At 53.5% G+C, this 13,857-nt stretch overlaps 3 protein-coding genes across 3 annotated transcripts; 2 read left to right on the forward strand and 1 right to left on the reverse strand.

Moving 5' to 3' along the window:
* Positions 1 to 1,152: 1,152 nt before the first annotated feature.
* Positions 1,153 to 2,887, forward strand: lolP1-8 (Cytochrome P450 monooxygenase lolP1; the record flags this gene model as incomplete). The annotated part of the gene is made up of 5 exons (XM_037322761.1): positions 1,153 to 1,937; positions 1,988 to 2,003; positions 2,103 to 2,336; positions 2,391 to 2,711; positions 2,768 to 2,887. 5 exons carry the CDS (start codon positions 1,153 to 1,155, stop codon positions 2,885 to 2,887), a joined length of 1,476 nt encoding a protein of 491 aa, XP_037180232.1.
* A 316-nt stretch (positions 2,888 to 3,203) lies between these two features.
* On the reverse strand, positions 3,204 to 5,170 carry BGL1B-2 (Beta-glucosidase 1B; the record flags this gene model as incomplete). Its single annotated transcript, XM_037322762.1, has 2 exons — positions 3,204 to 3,211; positions 3,700 to 5,170. The coding sequence occupies 2 exons, from the start codon at positions 5,168 to 5,170 to the stop codon at positions 3,204 to 3,206; spliced, it is 1,479 nt and encodes a 492-aa protein (XP_037180233.1).
* A 1,870-nt stretch (positions 5,171 to 7,040) lies between these two features.
* Positions 7,041 to 8,805, forward strand: VCX1-2 (Vacuolar calcium ion transporter; the record flags this gene model as incomplete). Its single annotated transcript, XM_037322763.1, has 4 exons — positions 7,041 to 7,267; positions 7,377 to 7,572; positions 7,623 to 8,716; positions 8,769 to 8,805. 4 exons carry the CDS (start codon positions 7,041 to 7,043, stop codon positions 8,803 to 8,805), a joined length of 1,554 nt encoding a protein of 517 aa, XP_037180234.1.
* Between the last annotated feature and the right edge of the window lie 5,052 nt (positions 8,806 to 13,857).

Raw genomic sequence — 13,857 nt, forward strand, 5'->3', positions numbered from 1 at the left:
TCCAAGAAAGGGCCGAGACGACGGAAAATACAACATGAAAGAGATTCTACACTGGTACGCCGCATGCGAGTGACTCAATGGCTTGATACCACAGTTCGGAACGGGCAAAAGGTGTTGATTGACGTCTATTTATGGGCTCTCCTATGCTTTCCTCGGAATCGTTCATGATGAAACCGCGGTCATATGTAACGCGGCTTTGTTTCTGCAGACAGCATATGCGCTTTCCCAAATCCTATCTCTCATACCCTGGAGTCTTCGAGGCATCTGTTAAGATCTGCTGTTTTGACTTCCGTCGGGAATCTGGCCAATGACAAGCATTGTATTACTCCTGCTGTCCGCCTAGTGGGCCCCTCTATGGGTCGTCCGGACTTCTTTCTCCAGCCTCCAAGACTTCAATTCCGTCCGGGGTTGGGGACCTTTTTTTCTGAGGGGACTTTGCGTTATCGAATGACAGACCTTCGGCGAGATTCGGCTTGTAACGATCCGCCGTGGACTCGGCCGAGATAGTCAGCTTACCACGGTTCTCCTCAGTTTTCTTGCAACCCCCAATTCAAAAATCACAAAATTTCATCTTCCCGCTCAGCAGACATCTTCCGAGCTCCCTTGCGCCATACAATCAAGCGATCGCCGTATCGGCTCGTGGAAGTGCCGACCCTTGCTGCGGCAGCACGCCCAGACAACACACCAGCCCTCCATTGGCTGGGTCGCTTTGGCGACAGGGGCAGGATGCAGTCAGATTTTGGCGAACCGTTAGAGATTGCAACGCCGGGATTTGTGCTTTATAGTGGACACTCATACTGCGTGGAAGGATGAGGAGTGTGAAATCAGTGGACGAGATGCGAAGATGCGCCCATCGTTGACCCGATTTGTGAATGCGGCCCGGACCAGGTAGGCCCATTAGACAACAGGACCTCGGCGCCGAGGACCCGGAAGTCACACTGGACCCGAAGAGATGCTGTCAGCATCGTCATCAGACCCAGAGCGATGTGACAACAAACGGAGATGCAATGCTTCTGCCCCTCGTTGGACGTAGCACGAGAGCCGGGCCCGAAGGGACCACAGAAGCCAGATAAAAGTGCTGTATGAAGTCCGTCCGAGGAGGATGGCTCTTGCTCCTTGATCCCTCACCAGCATCTGGTGTCGCCCGCCATCATGGCTCTTCCAGACATTACAGCCTCAGATATCTCCGGCTACTTCTCGCCGGTCTATCTGCTCCTGGCCTTCGCACTCTACTACATCACCACCTCGATCGCAGCATGGCGCCGCCTGCGAGCCTTCCCCGGCCCCGCGCTCGCCCGGTTCTCCTACCTCTGGAACATCCTCAACTCCCGCACCGGCCGCCCCGCCGAGACCTTCACCCGCTTGAACCGCGAGCACGGCTCCCTGGTCTGCATCGGGCCCAACGACCTCGTCACCGACGACCCGGACATGTTCCGGCGGATGAATGGCGCGCGGTCGATGTACAACCGCTCCTCGTGGTACAACGCGGCCAAGTTCAACCCGCACGAGGAGGCCATGTTCAGCATCCGCGACATCCGCAAGCACGACAGGATGAAGGCGCAGGTCGCGGGCGCGTACTCGGGCAAGGAGAACGACGCGCTCGAGAGCGGGATTGATAGCCAACTAGCGGGGCTGACGGAGCTCATCCGACGGAAGTATGTTACTATGGGCGAGGATATGAAGCCGATGGACTTTGGGAGGGTGGCGCAGTACTTTACGCTCGACGTGATTACGGAGATTGCGTACGGGAAGGCGTTTGGGTATATGGCGACCGACTCGGATATCCATGAGTACATCAAGACAACGGAGGATGTTGTGCAGATTCTGCAGATGCTGGGCGAGGTGCCGTATCTGTGCACCCTGTTCTGGTCGAAATGGGTGTTGGGGACTGTTGGGCCGAAGCCAACGGATAAGTCTGGAATGGGAAAGATGATGGGGTATGTTACTCCGTCTGTCGTCGTTGTAGTCGACACTGACACGCCTGCAGAGTTGCGAGAGACGTGGTTGCCAAGCGGTTCGGGCCTGATGCCAAAGATGAGCGCGACATGCTGGCAAGTCTTTCGAGACGATGTTGCTGCTAGAAGCAAGACTGACTTTGATAGGGCTCTTTCGTCCGCCACGGGCTCACGCAGGGTCAGGCCGAGCAGGAGGTTCTGTTCCAGATCACCGCCGGCTCCGACACCACCGCCACGGCTATTCGCACGACCTTTCTCCATCTCCTGACCTCACCCAATGCATACCATACCTTGAAGAAAGAGATTCACACTGCAATTGCGGAGGGTCGCGTGTCGTCGCCGATTACAGCTGAAGAGGGCAAACAGCTGCCTTATCTGCAGGTACATGTCCACCAACTGCTCTCGGTGAATGTCAGCTAACGCGAACCCTGCTAGGCCGTCATTTACGAGGGTGTCCGAATGAACGCCCCATTCACGGGGCAGTGCTCCAAGGAAGTCCCCGCGGAAGGAGACACCATCGATGGTCGCTTCGTTCCCGGCGGCACACGCATCGCGCAGAACTTCTGGGGCGTGATCCGCCGGCTTGACGTTTTCGGAAAGGACGCAGACCTCTTCCGGCCAGAGAGGTGGCTTGAGGCGGACGAAGCGACGAGAGACAACATGGTGAGAACCACGGAGTTGACGTTCGGTCACGGACGGTGGGGATGCTCTGGGAAGAATGTCGCGTTTATGGAGCTGAACAAGGTCTATTTTGAGGTAGGTCGGGCCTGTGTGATGCGAATAGGACACAACGCTGACGTTTTTTCATACAGCTTCTTCGAAACTTTGACTTTCAGATCGTGAATCCCGGCAGGCCATGGCACAGCATCAACCATAACCTGTGGATGCAGCATGAGTTCTGGGTGAAGGTGACTGAGTCTGCGACAAGCTAGACGTCAGAATATGGCGGCGAGACTAATCGAATGAGCAGCAATATGGAATCTAAGAGAATATCCTCATTCTGATCGAGCTACGGTGGGCTGTTTCATCTTGGCAGGACGCAGCAACAATCGCGACTTCTTCATCGTCAGCTCTAGGCTGTGTGAGATGTTACTTAGTCAATATCTTGAGGTATCTTCCTCCCTTAAATTAAGATAATACTCCCAGGAAGAATAATAACGCAATCGAATTATCACCGCAATTTCTACAAAATAATGTGCACTACGATGTTAGTAGGACTTGTTGCTGTTCTTCAATTATGGTCAATGTCTAGCAGCCTGCCCTAGATGGGGCGCGGTTGAACCAGGTCAGCCACGGACACTAAAAGACAGGTGAAACAAAACCTTCTGTTAGCCGCACTTTGCATTCCGCAGAACAAAACTATGCCAAATTCTACCGCTCGCTCACAGAAACAACACCAGCGAAATTGCTGTATGCGACACCTTGCGAAATGATGCTTTGCACGAGAAGCCCATGAGCTCAGCTACAAGGGCCGATGAAGTGGACGAAATGACATGGATCTCTTAATGCCTTGGTGGCTCAGTGGTAAAGCGTCTCACTCGTAATGAGAAGATCGGGCGTTCGATTCGCCCTCGAGGCAACGATCTGAATCTTTTGCTCGTTCTGGCCTGCAACGCTTCATCCTTTGTAATTTTTACTCGGTTCTGCACTCTAGCTTTTGGCGAAACTCATGACCATCAACTTCAAAGTTCCCTGGCGTTCGTCACTTCAAGTAGACTGTTATTTGAGATACTGAACTACTCACTGCGAATCAAGTGCTTGAACAGCTCGCCCAAGAACAACGCAGATCTCTTGGGATACCGCGTCTTCTCGGGACTCTCAAAGTCAATCCATGTCGCGCCGAACCTGTCCGAGAACCCAGCCGCCCACTCCCAGTTATCCGTAAAAGTCCATCCAAAGTACGACTTGATCACCACTCCCTCCTGCGAAGCCTTGGCTACTTCCGTCAAATAGCTCTTGAAGAAGTCAATCCGGAACGGATCCTCGAGAACATCGTCCGGCCCCTTGGGTTTCCAGTCGTGCTCGCCTTGCGCCGTAGTCCCGTTCTCGGTGATGTAGATCGGCACGCCGTACCGGTTCCAGATCCAGCGCAGCAACTTCGCCCACCCCCACGGCGTCGTGCGCAGCCAGTACGTGTCACTCATCGGCCCCCGCGGCACGCCCTGCTTGTTCTCGTCAAACTGCTCAATGTTGCCCTTGTGGTCGTTGATGTCCGCCGGCCCGTCGCGGTGGCGCACATAAAAGGCAGAGTACGAGTTCATCCCGTAGACCTCGGAGCTGCCCAGCACGAGCTTGCTCTCCTCCGGCGTGAACCGCGGCAGCCGGTCCCCGAGCTGCGCCCGCATCGACGCCGGGTAGTCGCCCGTCTTGTACAGCGGGTCCGCGAACCACGCAATCTCGAACTCGCGCGCGCGCTCAGCGGCCTCGACGTCGCGGGGGTCCGCCGCGTCCCAGGGCTCGGACCAGTTGCCGTGCAGCGTAATCATGATCGTGCCCTGCTGCGACGGTTGGAACTCCTTCTTGTACATGTCCGCGGCGTACGCGTGCGAGACCAGCTCGGTGTGCGCGACGATGAAGGGCTCTGTGCTGGAGTCGCCCTCGTCGTTGAGCTCGCGGAAGCTGGACCGCGCGGGGGCGTGCACACCCGCCGCGTAGCCGGCGAGGGTGTACACGCCGGGCTCGTTGTACGTGATCCAGTTCTTGACGCGATCGCCGAAGCGCTCGAAGCAGACCCGGGCGTAGCGGACAAAGTCGGGCGTGTAGCGGTCCTTGTCGAGCATGCCACCGTAGCGGTCCTCGAGCGCCTGCGGGGTGTCCCAGTGGAATAGCGTGACGAAGGGGGTGATGCCGTTGGCGAGGAGCTCGTCGATGAGGCGGTTGTAGTAGGCGATGCCTGCCTCGTTGACGGGGTCGTCTTTGCCGCCGAGGGGAATGATGCGCGACCAGGAGAGGGAGAAGCGGTAGCCGCTCACGCCGTAGCGCTTCATGAGGGCGACATCTGTCTTGTACAGGTCGTAGGAGCGCACGGCGTCGTCGCCTGTGCTGCCGTCCTTGACCTTGCCGGGCGTGTGGGCGAACTTGTCCCAGATGGACTCGCCTTTGCCATCTTTGTCCCAGGCGCCTTCAACTTGGGCTGCGGCTGTTGCGAAGCCCCAGGTGAAGTCGGGCGGGAGGGCGCCCTTGATGGACTCGTCGAACTCGAACTGCGTGGCCATGATGGTCAGTGGGTGATGTGAATGAAAGAAGACGGCCAACCTACTGCGCTCTCTACATCGTGCAACGCATCTCATGTACGAATGCACGACTCAACCCCACCTCACGATCATGTGCTAATAGCTGGAGCTTCATAGACGCGATTTCGATGGAGAGGCATTCCTGCGTCGGGATAAAATGATGATGATTCGTGGAGAGGGCATGTCGGTCAGAGCTGGCCCGACGGCTGTTGAGCGGATGGACGGCCGAATGTCACTTTAGTGGGGTTCTCTGAGCTACATGCAGCATGTTCAAGGGATGTAGTGGCGCCGTGTCAGGGAAACTCAAGAAGACGTGAATTCTTCTCAAGAGCAAGTCTTTCCGCGTAGGTGAATTCAATTGATGAGTCGATGGAAAGAGACTGAAGACAAGGTTTAGTCTGGGGCTCACACTGAGACAAAGGTGAGCAAATGAAGGCAGACCAGACAGAAGCTTAGCGCTGAGGGTGGTGTGTTGGGGCCTCAACTCACAGGCGTGGGGGTGTTGTAGCGTCCCCGAACCCATGGAGCGGGCCGTCGTTTCTCGGCGAGAGATGCCGGTCGGTGTGTTCAACCACAGCTCTTAGTAATGAGCCGAACCGTCGTGTTTGAGCCTCAATACTGTAATACGGTTCTTGGTATGATGGGTAAGTCTCTGTCCCATTTGGTTGGTAGTAAGAGCCTAGCCCAAAGGCCTCTCATAGGGCTTTCGGGCAGCGTTTGAGTCCCGATCTACAAGGTGAAAGAAGTCAACAATGAACCTGTGCTCAACATCGACCATGTTCTTTAAACTACAGCTCCCCATGATCTCATGCGAACCGACGTGGAAGAAATGACAGTTTGGTAGGGACGATAGAGGTTTTCCACACAGAAAAGCTCGACGGAGGACGACAGGCCGACGACAGCTTGGTTGAGTAACACCGTAACGCGACCCTCCTTGTTTTTGGCCAACATGCCTCGTCATCTCGGTCTGCCAACGCTGTCCACCCCGCGATATCCACCTCTCAATATGACAAGCTGGGATGTTACAAGTCGATCAGCAGGGTCCATCTGGTGGCTCAGCCAACTTCAGTGCATGACCCCTCGAGCGGCCGCACGTGCCGAAACGGTTAGACCACCACGAGAGGGCATAAAGTCGCGCCAAGCATCTCACCACGTATAATCCTCACGACTTCAGTTAGCCGTATACAACCTCCAAAAGATTCAACAGCATGGTTCATCTAAAGATCTCCGAGACACGACGCGGAAAGAGCGGGCGTTTGACCATTCTCGTCGAGTTGATGAATACTAAAAGGGCGCGAAAACCCCCCGGTTGCCTGCTTGGCGAGTTCACCTATCCTGAAAATCGCTCATATACGTTTTGAAGAAGAACCCTCTTTTTTAATGAGAAACTCGCTTGGAGGCCTCCCGAATACCTTGCGGGATACCCAGTTCGGACAATCATCGAGAGATGACGCAGACGATGGTTGTGTCATGAGGGATAATTCGCCGACACATCCACCACCCGCGCCCACTGACCCGAACCGGCCCCTGAGCGAGCTATCCTCAACCCGGGCTACCTGAAAAACCGGCCATGCGGGAGTTTTTCAGACATCACTTCCAAGGCAACACTACGCAGGCCTCTTTGCCATCGACGCCTGATCATCTCGTGCTAACGAGAGCAGATGGTCTGCAACGGATTCAAAGTTTATGCTTTCCGGCCTCTCCGTCAAGCAGCATCGACGCGCAATCGTCCGTGTCCCGTGCCCCCTCCCAATCGGACTCAGAGTCAACCGAAGACGGCTTGCCAACGGACGAAAAGCAGCGGCCGATCCGCTCGAGGGCGAGAGGGACCTTGGGGCTTCTGAGACACACGATGCTGTCGTCCTGGCTCAACGTGCTGCTCTTGTTCGTCCCTGTCGGTCTTGGGCTGTTCCTGTCCAATGCCAGCCCGATTTTGGTCTTCGTTTTCAATGGAATCGCCATCGTTCCGTTGTCAGCGTTGCTCACTGGTGCGACTGAGAAAATTGCAAGCGATGCCGGGGATACGATAGGCGCGTTTCTGAACATCAGCCTGGGAAATCTCGTGGAGTTGATCTTGTTGTAAGTGTCCCCTGGACCCGGTTCCTTCGTACGAGTGTTAACGTGCATTCTTTTGACAGCATGTGAGTTTTATTTCAAGAATAAAGGGGACTGGAACTAACAATTCAAGCGTGGCCCTCAAACATAATCAAATCCATGTGGTGCAAGCGTCTATCCTTGGCTCCATGCTTGTGAACCTGTTGCCCATACTTGGCACGGCACTATGTGTCAACGGTCTGTGGCATGATGACCCGGTCCTCAACACGACCGAGACGCAACTTCTAAGTTGTCTGCTGTTCGTCTCTGTGTTTGTCTTCCTCATTCCGGTATGTTGCACTTGTGTATGACATTCGAGGGCATCGCTCAGACAAGGCAGACAGCGTTCTATCACACCTTCAACGACACCGAAGATGCCGGCGGGGCAATCCTGAAGATGAGCCGGGCATCGGCATTGATGGTACTGCTCATTTACATACTCTATTTCATTCACGAGTTCAGGACGCACTCTGCAAACCGTTCATATCACGCAGCTCCGACACACTCCTTCGACCTGGAAAGCCTCCCCACCTCTCCGTCAATACCAGCACAACAGGCGAGGCAGCAGGTTCAAGAAGCTGTTCCTCCCAATCGAACGATTCGCTTCGCAGACGAAGGAATACCAAATAAGAGTCAGGATGCCCTTGATACAACAGGATATTCATCGCAGCTGGACGGAAATGAAGCATCTGATTCCGAATCTGACGATGACAAGCCTGAAGAGCGCCGTGGTCGAGAGTCTTGGCAGCCGCGGAATGCCTTCGATAGGCCTAGCTCTCAACATTCCTCGACGAGAACACACAGCCGGTCTCTGTCACTTTCTGGTGGCTCTCGCTGGACAACCTTCAGCAGAGACGGTTCCTCCGCCGCAATCGAACATCGACGATTAGTCAGGTCAGGACTCGCCAACCTGCAAGCCCTTCGGAGTAGTCGCGCAAGTTCAGACACCACCCACGGCGATCAAGTCCAGTCCTCAAAGTCGATAATAGAGAGGCTGATTCCCGTCATGATTCTCATCATCAGCTCTGGGTTGATGTCCATGTGTGCCGAATTCCTCGTCAGCACGATCGACGAAGTAACCCACCAAGGTCACCTCTCCGAATCAGTCATTGGCCTCATCATCTTGCCAATTGTCGGTAACGTTGCCGAGTATGTCACCGTGGTGACGGTGGCATCGAGGGAGAAGCTAGACCTCGCCATTGCGGTCGCCGTGGGGTCATCAATCCAGATTGCCCTTTGTGTGGCGCCCTTGACGGTCATTGCGGGATGGATTCTCTCTCGAGACCTGTCCCTCAGTTTTACCCTCTTGGAGGTAGCGGCGCTGATGGGGACAGCACTCTTGGTGAACCTATTGATCCTGAGCGATGGGAACAGCGTGCTGCGGACAAGTGGGCTCAAAGGGGGCCTCATGTGCGCCTGCTATGTTATCATCGGGTACGTTTAGACTCTTGGCAACTATGTTGAATGACTTGCTGATAACGAATAGACTTGGCGCATACCTTTCCCCGGAATTAGACGGGTAGACATGGAAGCAGGCGAGGTCGATTTTGGACTGCTTAAACAGCCCATTAGTCTCCTGGATGTGTGATTTATCTTCAGATAGCATAATAAGTAATGCAACAAGTAATTGGTAGCAGCCTCGCGGTACGTGGAGTTTGGGTGTCACTGATTGGGCGAGGTTTTCCAGCTAAATATGCAGCGTACTTGCTGACTTGTACCATAATTCTTCCGTTTCCGAGTGCGTCCTTTTTGTTCCCGTGATCCTGTAGTTCAATAGAATAGTACTAATGCCCTCTCATTGTCGCCCGACGACTGAGTGGATCGGTCAGCTGTTATCCTGGCTTACAGGTTGTGTGTAACAAGACGCTCCTAGTGATTGGCTATTTCTGATTTATTTTCAAGCAAATGCTTAAAGCCTGGCCTCTCACTCCATTGCGCTCGCAAGCCTTTATCTCAAACTACCCAGCACGCATATACACAATGTCGGAACTGCAACCACTCACGTCGGAGTCCCTCGCCGCCGCTGCCGTCCAGCAACCGCCGCCGGTCCACGTTCGGGACCCGATCGTCGCCACAACACGACCCACAAGCCCGGTGTCCGCCGCCAGCCTGAATAGCTCCCAGTAAATCATTTCTCGGTACTGCTTGAGCAGCTGTGTTCAAAGCTCATGTCGCGATAGGTCTGCAACGACGACCCTTCTAGATGAAGGACAAGAGGAAGGCGATCCGAACATGACAGCGCCTCCAATGGATAATAGGTCTTCAACGACAACCCTATTAGCTGAGGGACAAGAGGAGGAAGGCGACCCAAACATGACAGCGGCTCCAATAGAGCTGGACGTCACTCCGTTGCACATGCTCCATCAACCTCGATGGATCGACTGTCCATTCTGTACGGAGATAGCCGTGATAAACGTCGATATAGAAGATGCTACTATGAAAGTGTGCGCAGCAACCCGAGGACACCTCGCAGATTATGACGCGACTGACCCGACGATCCCAGGTGTGGTGCAGGAGTATGCTGCCTCTCCTTGTTCTGCGTATGCGGGGATACCCAGTATACCCACTATTCATGCTCGAAATGCCACGAGAGGGTTGCGACGAAGCTTTACTGCTACGATATGCAGGTCTTTGGACCGGAAGGTCCCCGGCTAAAGAGACATTGGGGTCTGGCTTGGGTTGAATTATTTGGTTGTGTAAGAATACTCTGTTAAAGGGAGGTCCTTTTCATGAGGAGCGTAGTTTTAAGGACGTGTAAGAAATGATTGCAGGCGTGCGTTTAAGGAGCTTACTCATTGTTACGGCTTATGGGTCGAAATAAAGCTTCAGCTATACCCTCAGCCATGGGAAGTTATAGAAATACACGGAAATTTGCTTACGTTTAAGCAGCGGAAGATTGTTTGCTATTTTGTGACAGGGGTTAGAGTACGCAAGAGTACGGGCCCCGAAGTTTTCAGACTCCATGTTGTGTTGGTGTTGGTGTTGGTGTAGGGTTTAGATTTGTTGTAAGAGGGCGGCCAAGACCAGGCTGGATGCATGGCTGCGGTGGAGGGTGTTTTTCCTAGCCGAGGTAGAGTCAAGTTGATCCGCCCCTGCAATGGATAATCAATGCATGGTAGTTGCCCTGCGATCTTTGACGCGATCGTGAGTCTCTAGTTGGACATCATTGAGACTGCCACAGCCTATGTAAGGAGTTTGCAGGTTTCACTGAGCTTGCTCTCGTCAAGCTGCGGCGAAGACAAGGGAGAGAAATTAGTTAAGACTATTTGCGGCAAATAACGTTTGTACCAAATTACTTCTGTGAATCAAACCTACCTACCTCGTGAGCCCAACAAATCTAGATGCTCTGTGAAGCTTCAATGAATGCAATAGGGAAAAGTACAATTGTAGGTAATGCATAGCATGGGGATTACATAGAATACTCGAGGAAGAAAACTGACCTTGTTTATGAAGCTCAATACATCTCAATCTTTTCGCGCAGATAAAACATCCATGTCTGGATACCCATGATTGAAACTGCTGCCCTTCTTGTTGTAGTTAAAATTGGCTCTTTCTAATTGATGTCGGTGTGCTCTAATAGCCGGAGACATCCTTGATCGACAAACTTACGCCACGCGTTCGGGCAGAACAACCAATCAGGAAATGCTTAAATGGCACACTGCGTCGGATCGCACCTTGACTCATACTCTCAAAACTTCAAATCAATCTTTTCTTCCACAACCTGTTTTCGTGGTGCCTTGAAGGTCACGGCCATATTCGGGTTTCTTTAATCTATAGCGGAAGGACTTCGCGACCGCTATGATCTAAACACGTAACAACCATCTCCAATTTACCACCCCGCAAACCCATAACCTTACAAATCAAGTGAACGATCCGTATTGGCAGCGACACATGGCAGCCAAACTTTATGCAGTGGCTTTCACAGGCGGAAAGGTGCTGTCACCGCGACGAGAACAAGGACTCTATCCCGCCGACGTGCTAGTGTTCCGCGATGGCACTATTGCCCATGTCGGCCTTGAGAGCCGCGACGAGGTCGCAAATGCCTAAGTCGTCATTGACGCGGAGGGTAAATGGTTGCTTCCAGGCTTCGTCTCAGCGCATAGCCATCTATGGCAGAGCAAGTTCGCCGGACAAGCCCCCAATAGCACGGTGGCTGAGTGGAGAGACGGTATCTACTCCGAAGCCCGCGAGTTGCCAGCATCCGAGTTTTATGACCTCACAATACAAGGCGCAAGAAACCACATCAGAAGGGGAATCACGGCTGCTTTCAACTTCACGTTCTCCGCCCATTTCCGTGAGGGCCAAACGGACCGAGCCCAGTTCGAAGGGGCTCTGGACTCCGGTATCCGGTTCTTCCATGGGTTCAACATCGGAGCGATCAAGGAAACATGGACTCCAGAGTTAGCATTGAGACGTGCTCAACTATTTGTAGACTGGGCGTCTACCTTCAACCACTCTGATCAATATCACGGTACCATGATTGCACATCACGGCATCAACTACGACACGGATATCAATACACGCATGGAAGCTGAAGTCATGCGAAAATTGGGCCTAGGAGGGCAGATCCACTACTTGGAAAGTCCCCGGCCGGTCGATGTTGATCTGGAACAATCCCGCTGGGAGTGGCTCAGAGATGCTGGTGCGGTCAACTCGAAGCTTATCCTAGGCCATTTCCTCCACCCAACCCCCGACATTCTTGACGAGGCTGCCTCAGCGGGGCTCAAAATGAGCTGGAATCCAATGTCGAACGGGCGCCTCGGGTCTGGGATTGCCGACATTCCCAAATATCGAAGACACGATCTCCCGATCGGCATGGGTGTAGACGGAGAAGCGAGTAGCGACCGGAGCGACCCGTTCGAGAACATGCGTGTGGGCCTGTACTCCGTAAGAGGCAAGTATGAAGACCCGTCGGTGTTGACTCCTCAAGACGTCTTTCAGATGCACACGCTGGGTGCTGCGGATGTTTTGGGTGTGATTGATAATGTCAGAAGCCTTGAGGTCGGCAAGCTGGCGGACATCGTTCTCCTTAACCCTCCTCACATGGGTCATCTAGGGGATCCCGTATCGGCCGTTGTTTTCTCGTCTGGGGTTGAGGATATTGAACGCGTGTTCATTGGAGGAAAGGAGGTCTGGCCGCGGACTCCTCCACTTGCGGAACCCACAAGCAACTGGCCGGCTTGGGAGTTTTGATTCCATTCGCACAACACACAGAGCGACAACCAGACAGAGTCGGAGTTGTTGATAATCAAGAGAGCCTTCATCTTCCGAACTTATTGTGGATGTCAGCATGCCCGGGGAGAAAGTCTTAATCCCCCGAGCTCGGCCGCTGCCAATCCGAAAACTTGACGCGGTCCCGCGGCTCAAATGATCATCACGCCACAACCCGATATTGCGGTCGAGAGTGCTGGGGAACCTGGCTCAACCACGCTGACTCGCCCGACCACATTGATTTCGCTACCAGTTTTAGACTTTCTTCTTAATTGCCTTTAAATGGATCAGACAAGCCATTTAAGGTTTCCCGACCCGTGATACAAGCATTCCACTAAACTCGAGACGAGAATTCTAATCCACTACGTTGTTGGTGCAACTTTAGACGAGCAACTTTCGAACCTTCTATACGCGGCTTTTAGGCCTACATGCTCGTAGTGACGTTTGTTTAACAGCGCCCTATTGACGCCTTTCAGATTAGGCTGCGATCTGCAAATCTGGAAGTCTCCGCCTAAACCTGACGACCATTCTGCAACTTGCTCAATTACAATGACTCGCTATGTCGCTGTTGTCAATACGAGTTATCGCTTCAGTGAAGACATCGCCAAATCTGATCCACAGATGACTTGCGCCCCGTATCAGCCAAAGGAGCCAAGACATCTGCAGCGGAGCAGATGTTGATCCCAATCCTCCAGAGTCGTCTTCCCCGGACTCCACGCAAAGCTCAACAGACAACAGCATTGCAGACGATGGTTCATCTGAAAGTATTAATACGGACCAGCAGCGCTGCCAACTGACAATGAACTCACCCATCATCACCTTGAGACACTCAAACACTTCCAACTTCTAGACACTCCTTCAACTTCAACGTCAACATGCTTTTCCAGCCGACTCAGCTCGTCGTCCTCGCCCTCGGACTCCTGTCCGCCACCGCGACCGCTGCTCCCACCGAGATTGAGCAGTTGGAGGGACGCGCCGAGGTCAAGGACATTGGTGCTTGCTACAGCTCCAAGTTCACTTGCGCCTTCCAGGGATGCCTTGCTGGTTACACTTGCTCTCAGCACACTGGAGGCACCAGCTACTGCTGCGTCAAGTGGGGTTGTAAGTCACGACCTCCGCCCTACTACTCGTCGAATACAACTAACGCACATCAGAAACTCGCATGTTTATGCATGATTACCACACTTTTAATAGCCAGACGTGGGCTCCGAACTATCCAAATGATACCAAGACCAAGCCTGTACATACTCTAGAATATGGTCTAGCTAGTAATCTGCCCTTGAAGGGCGCTTCAGAACTAAAGCCGCTGAGGCCCTGAGATACAAACCCATGACTGCGGGGCATTCCTTTCTCGCAATTGACCC

The sequence above is a fragment of the Colletotrichum aenigma genome (assembly GCF_013390185.1).
Source record: "Colletotrichum aenigma strain Cg56 chromosome Unknown KSG_Cg56_contig04, whole genome shotgun sequence".
NCBI classification, from domain to species: domain Eukaryota; kingdom Fungi; phylum Ascomycota; class Sordariomycetes; order Glomerellales; family Glomerellaceae; genus Colletotrichum; species Colletotrichum aenigma.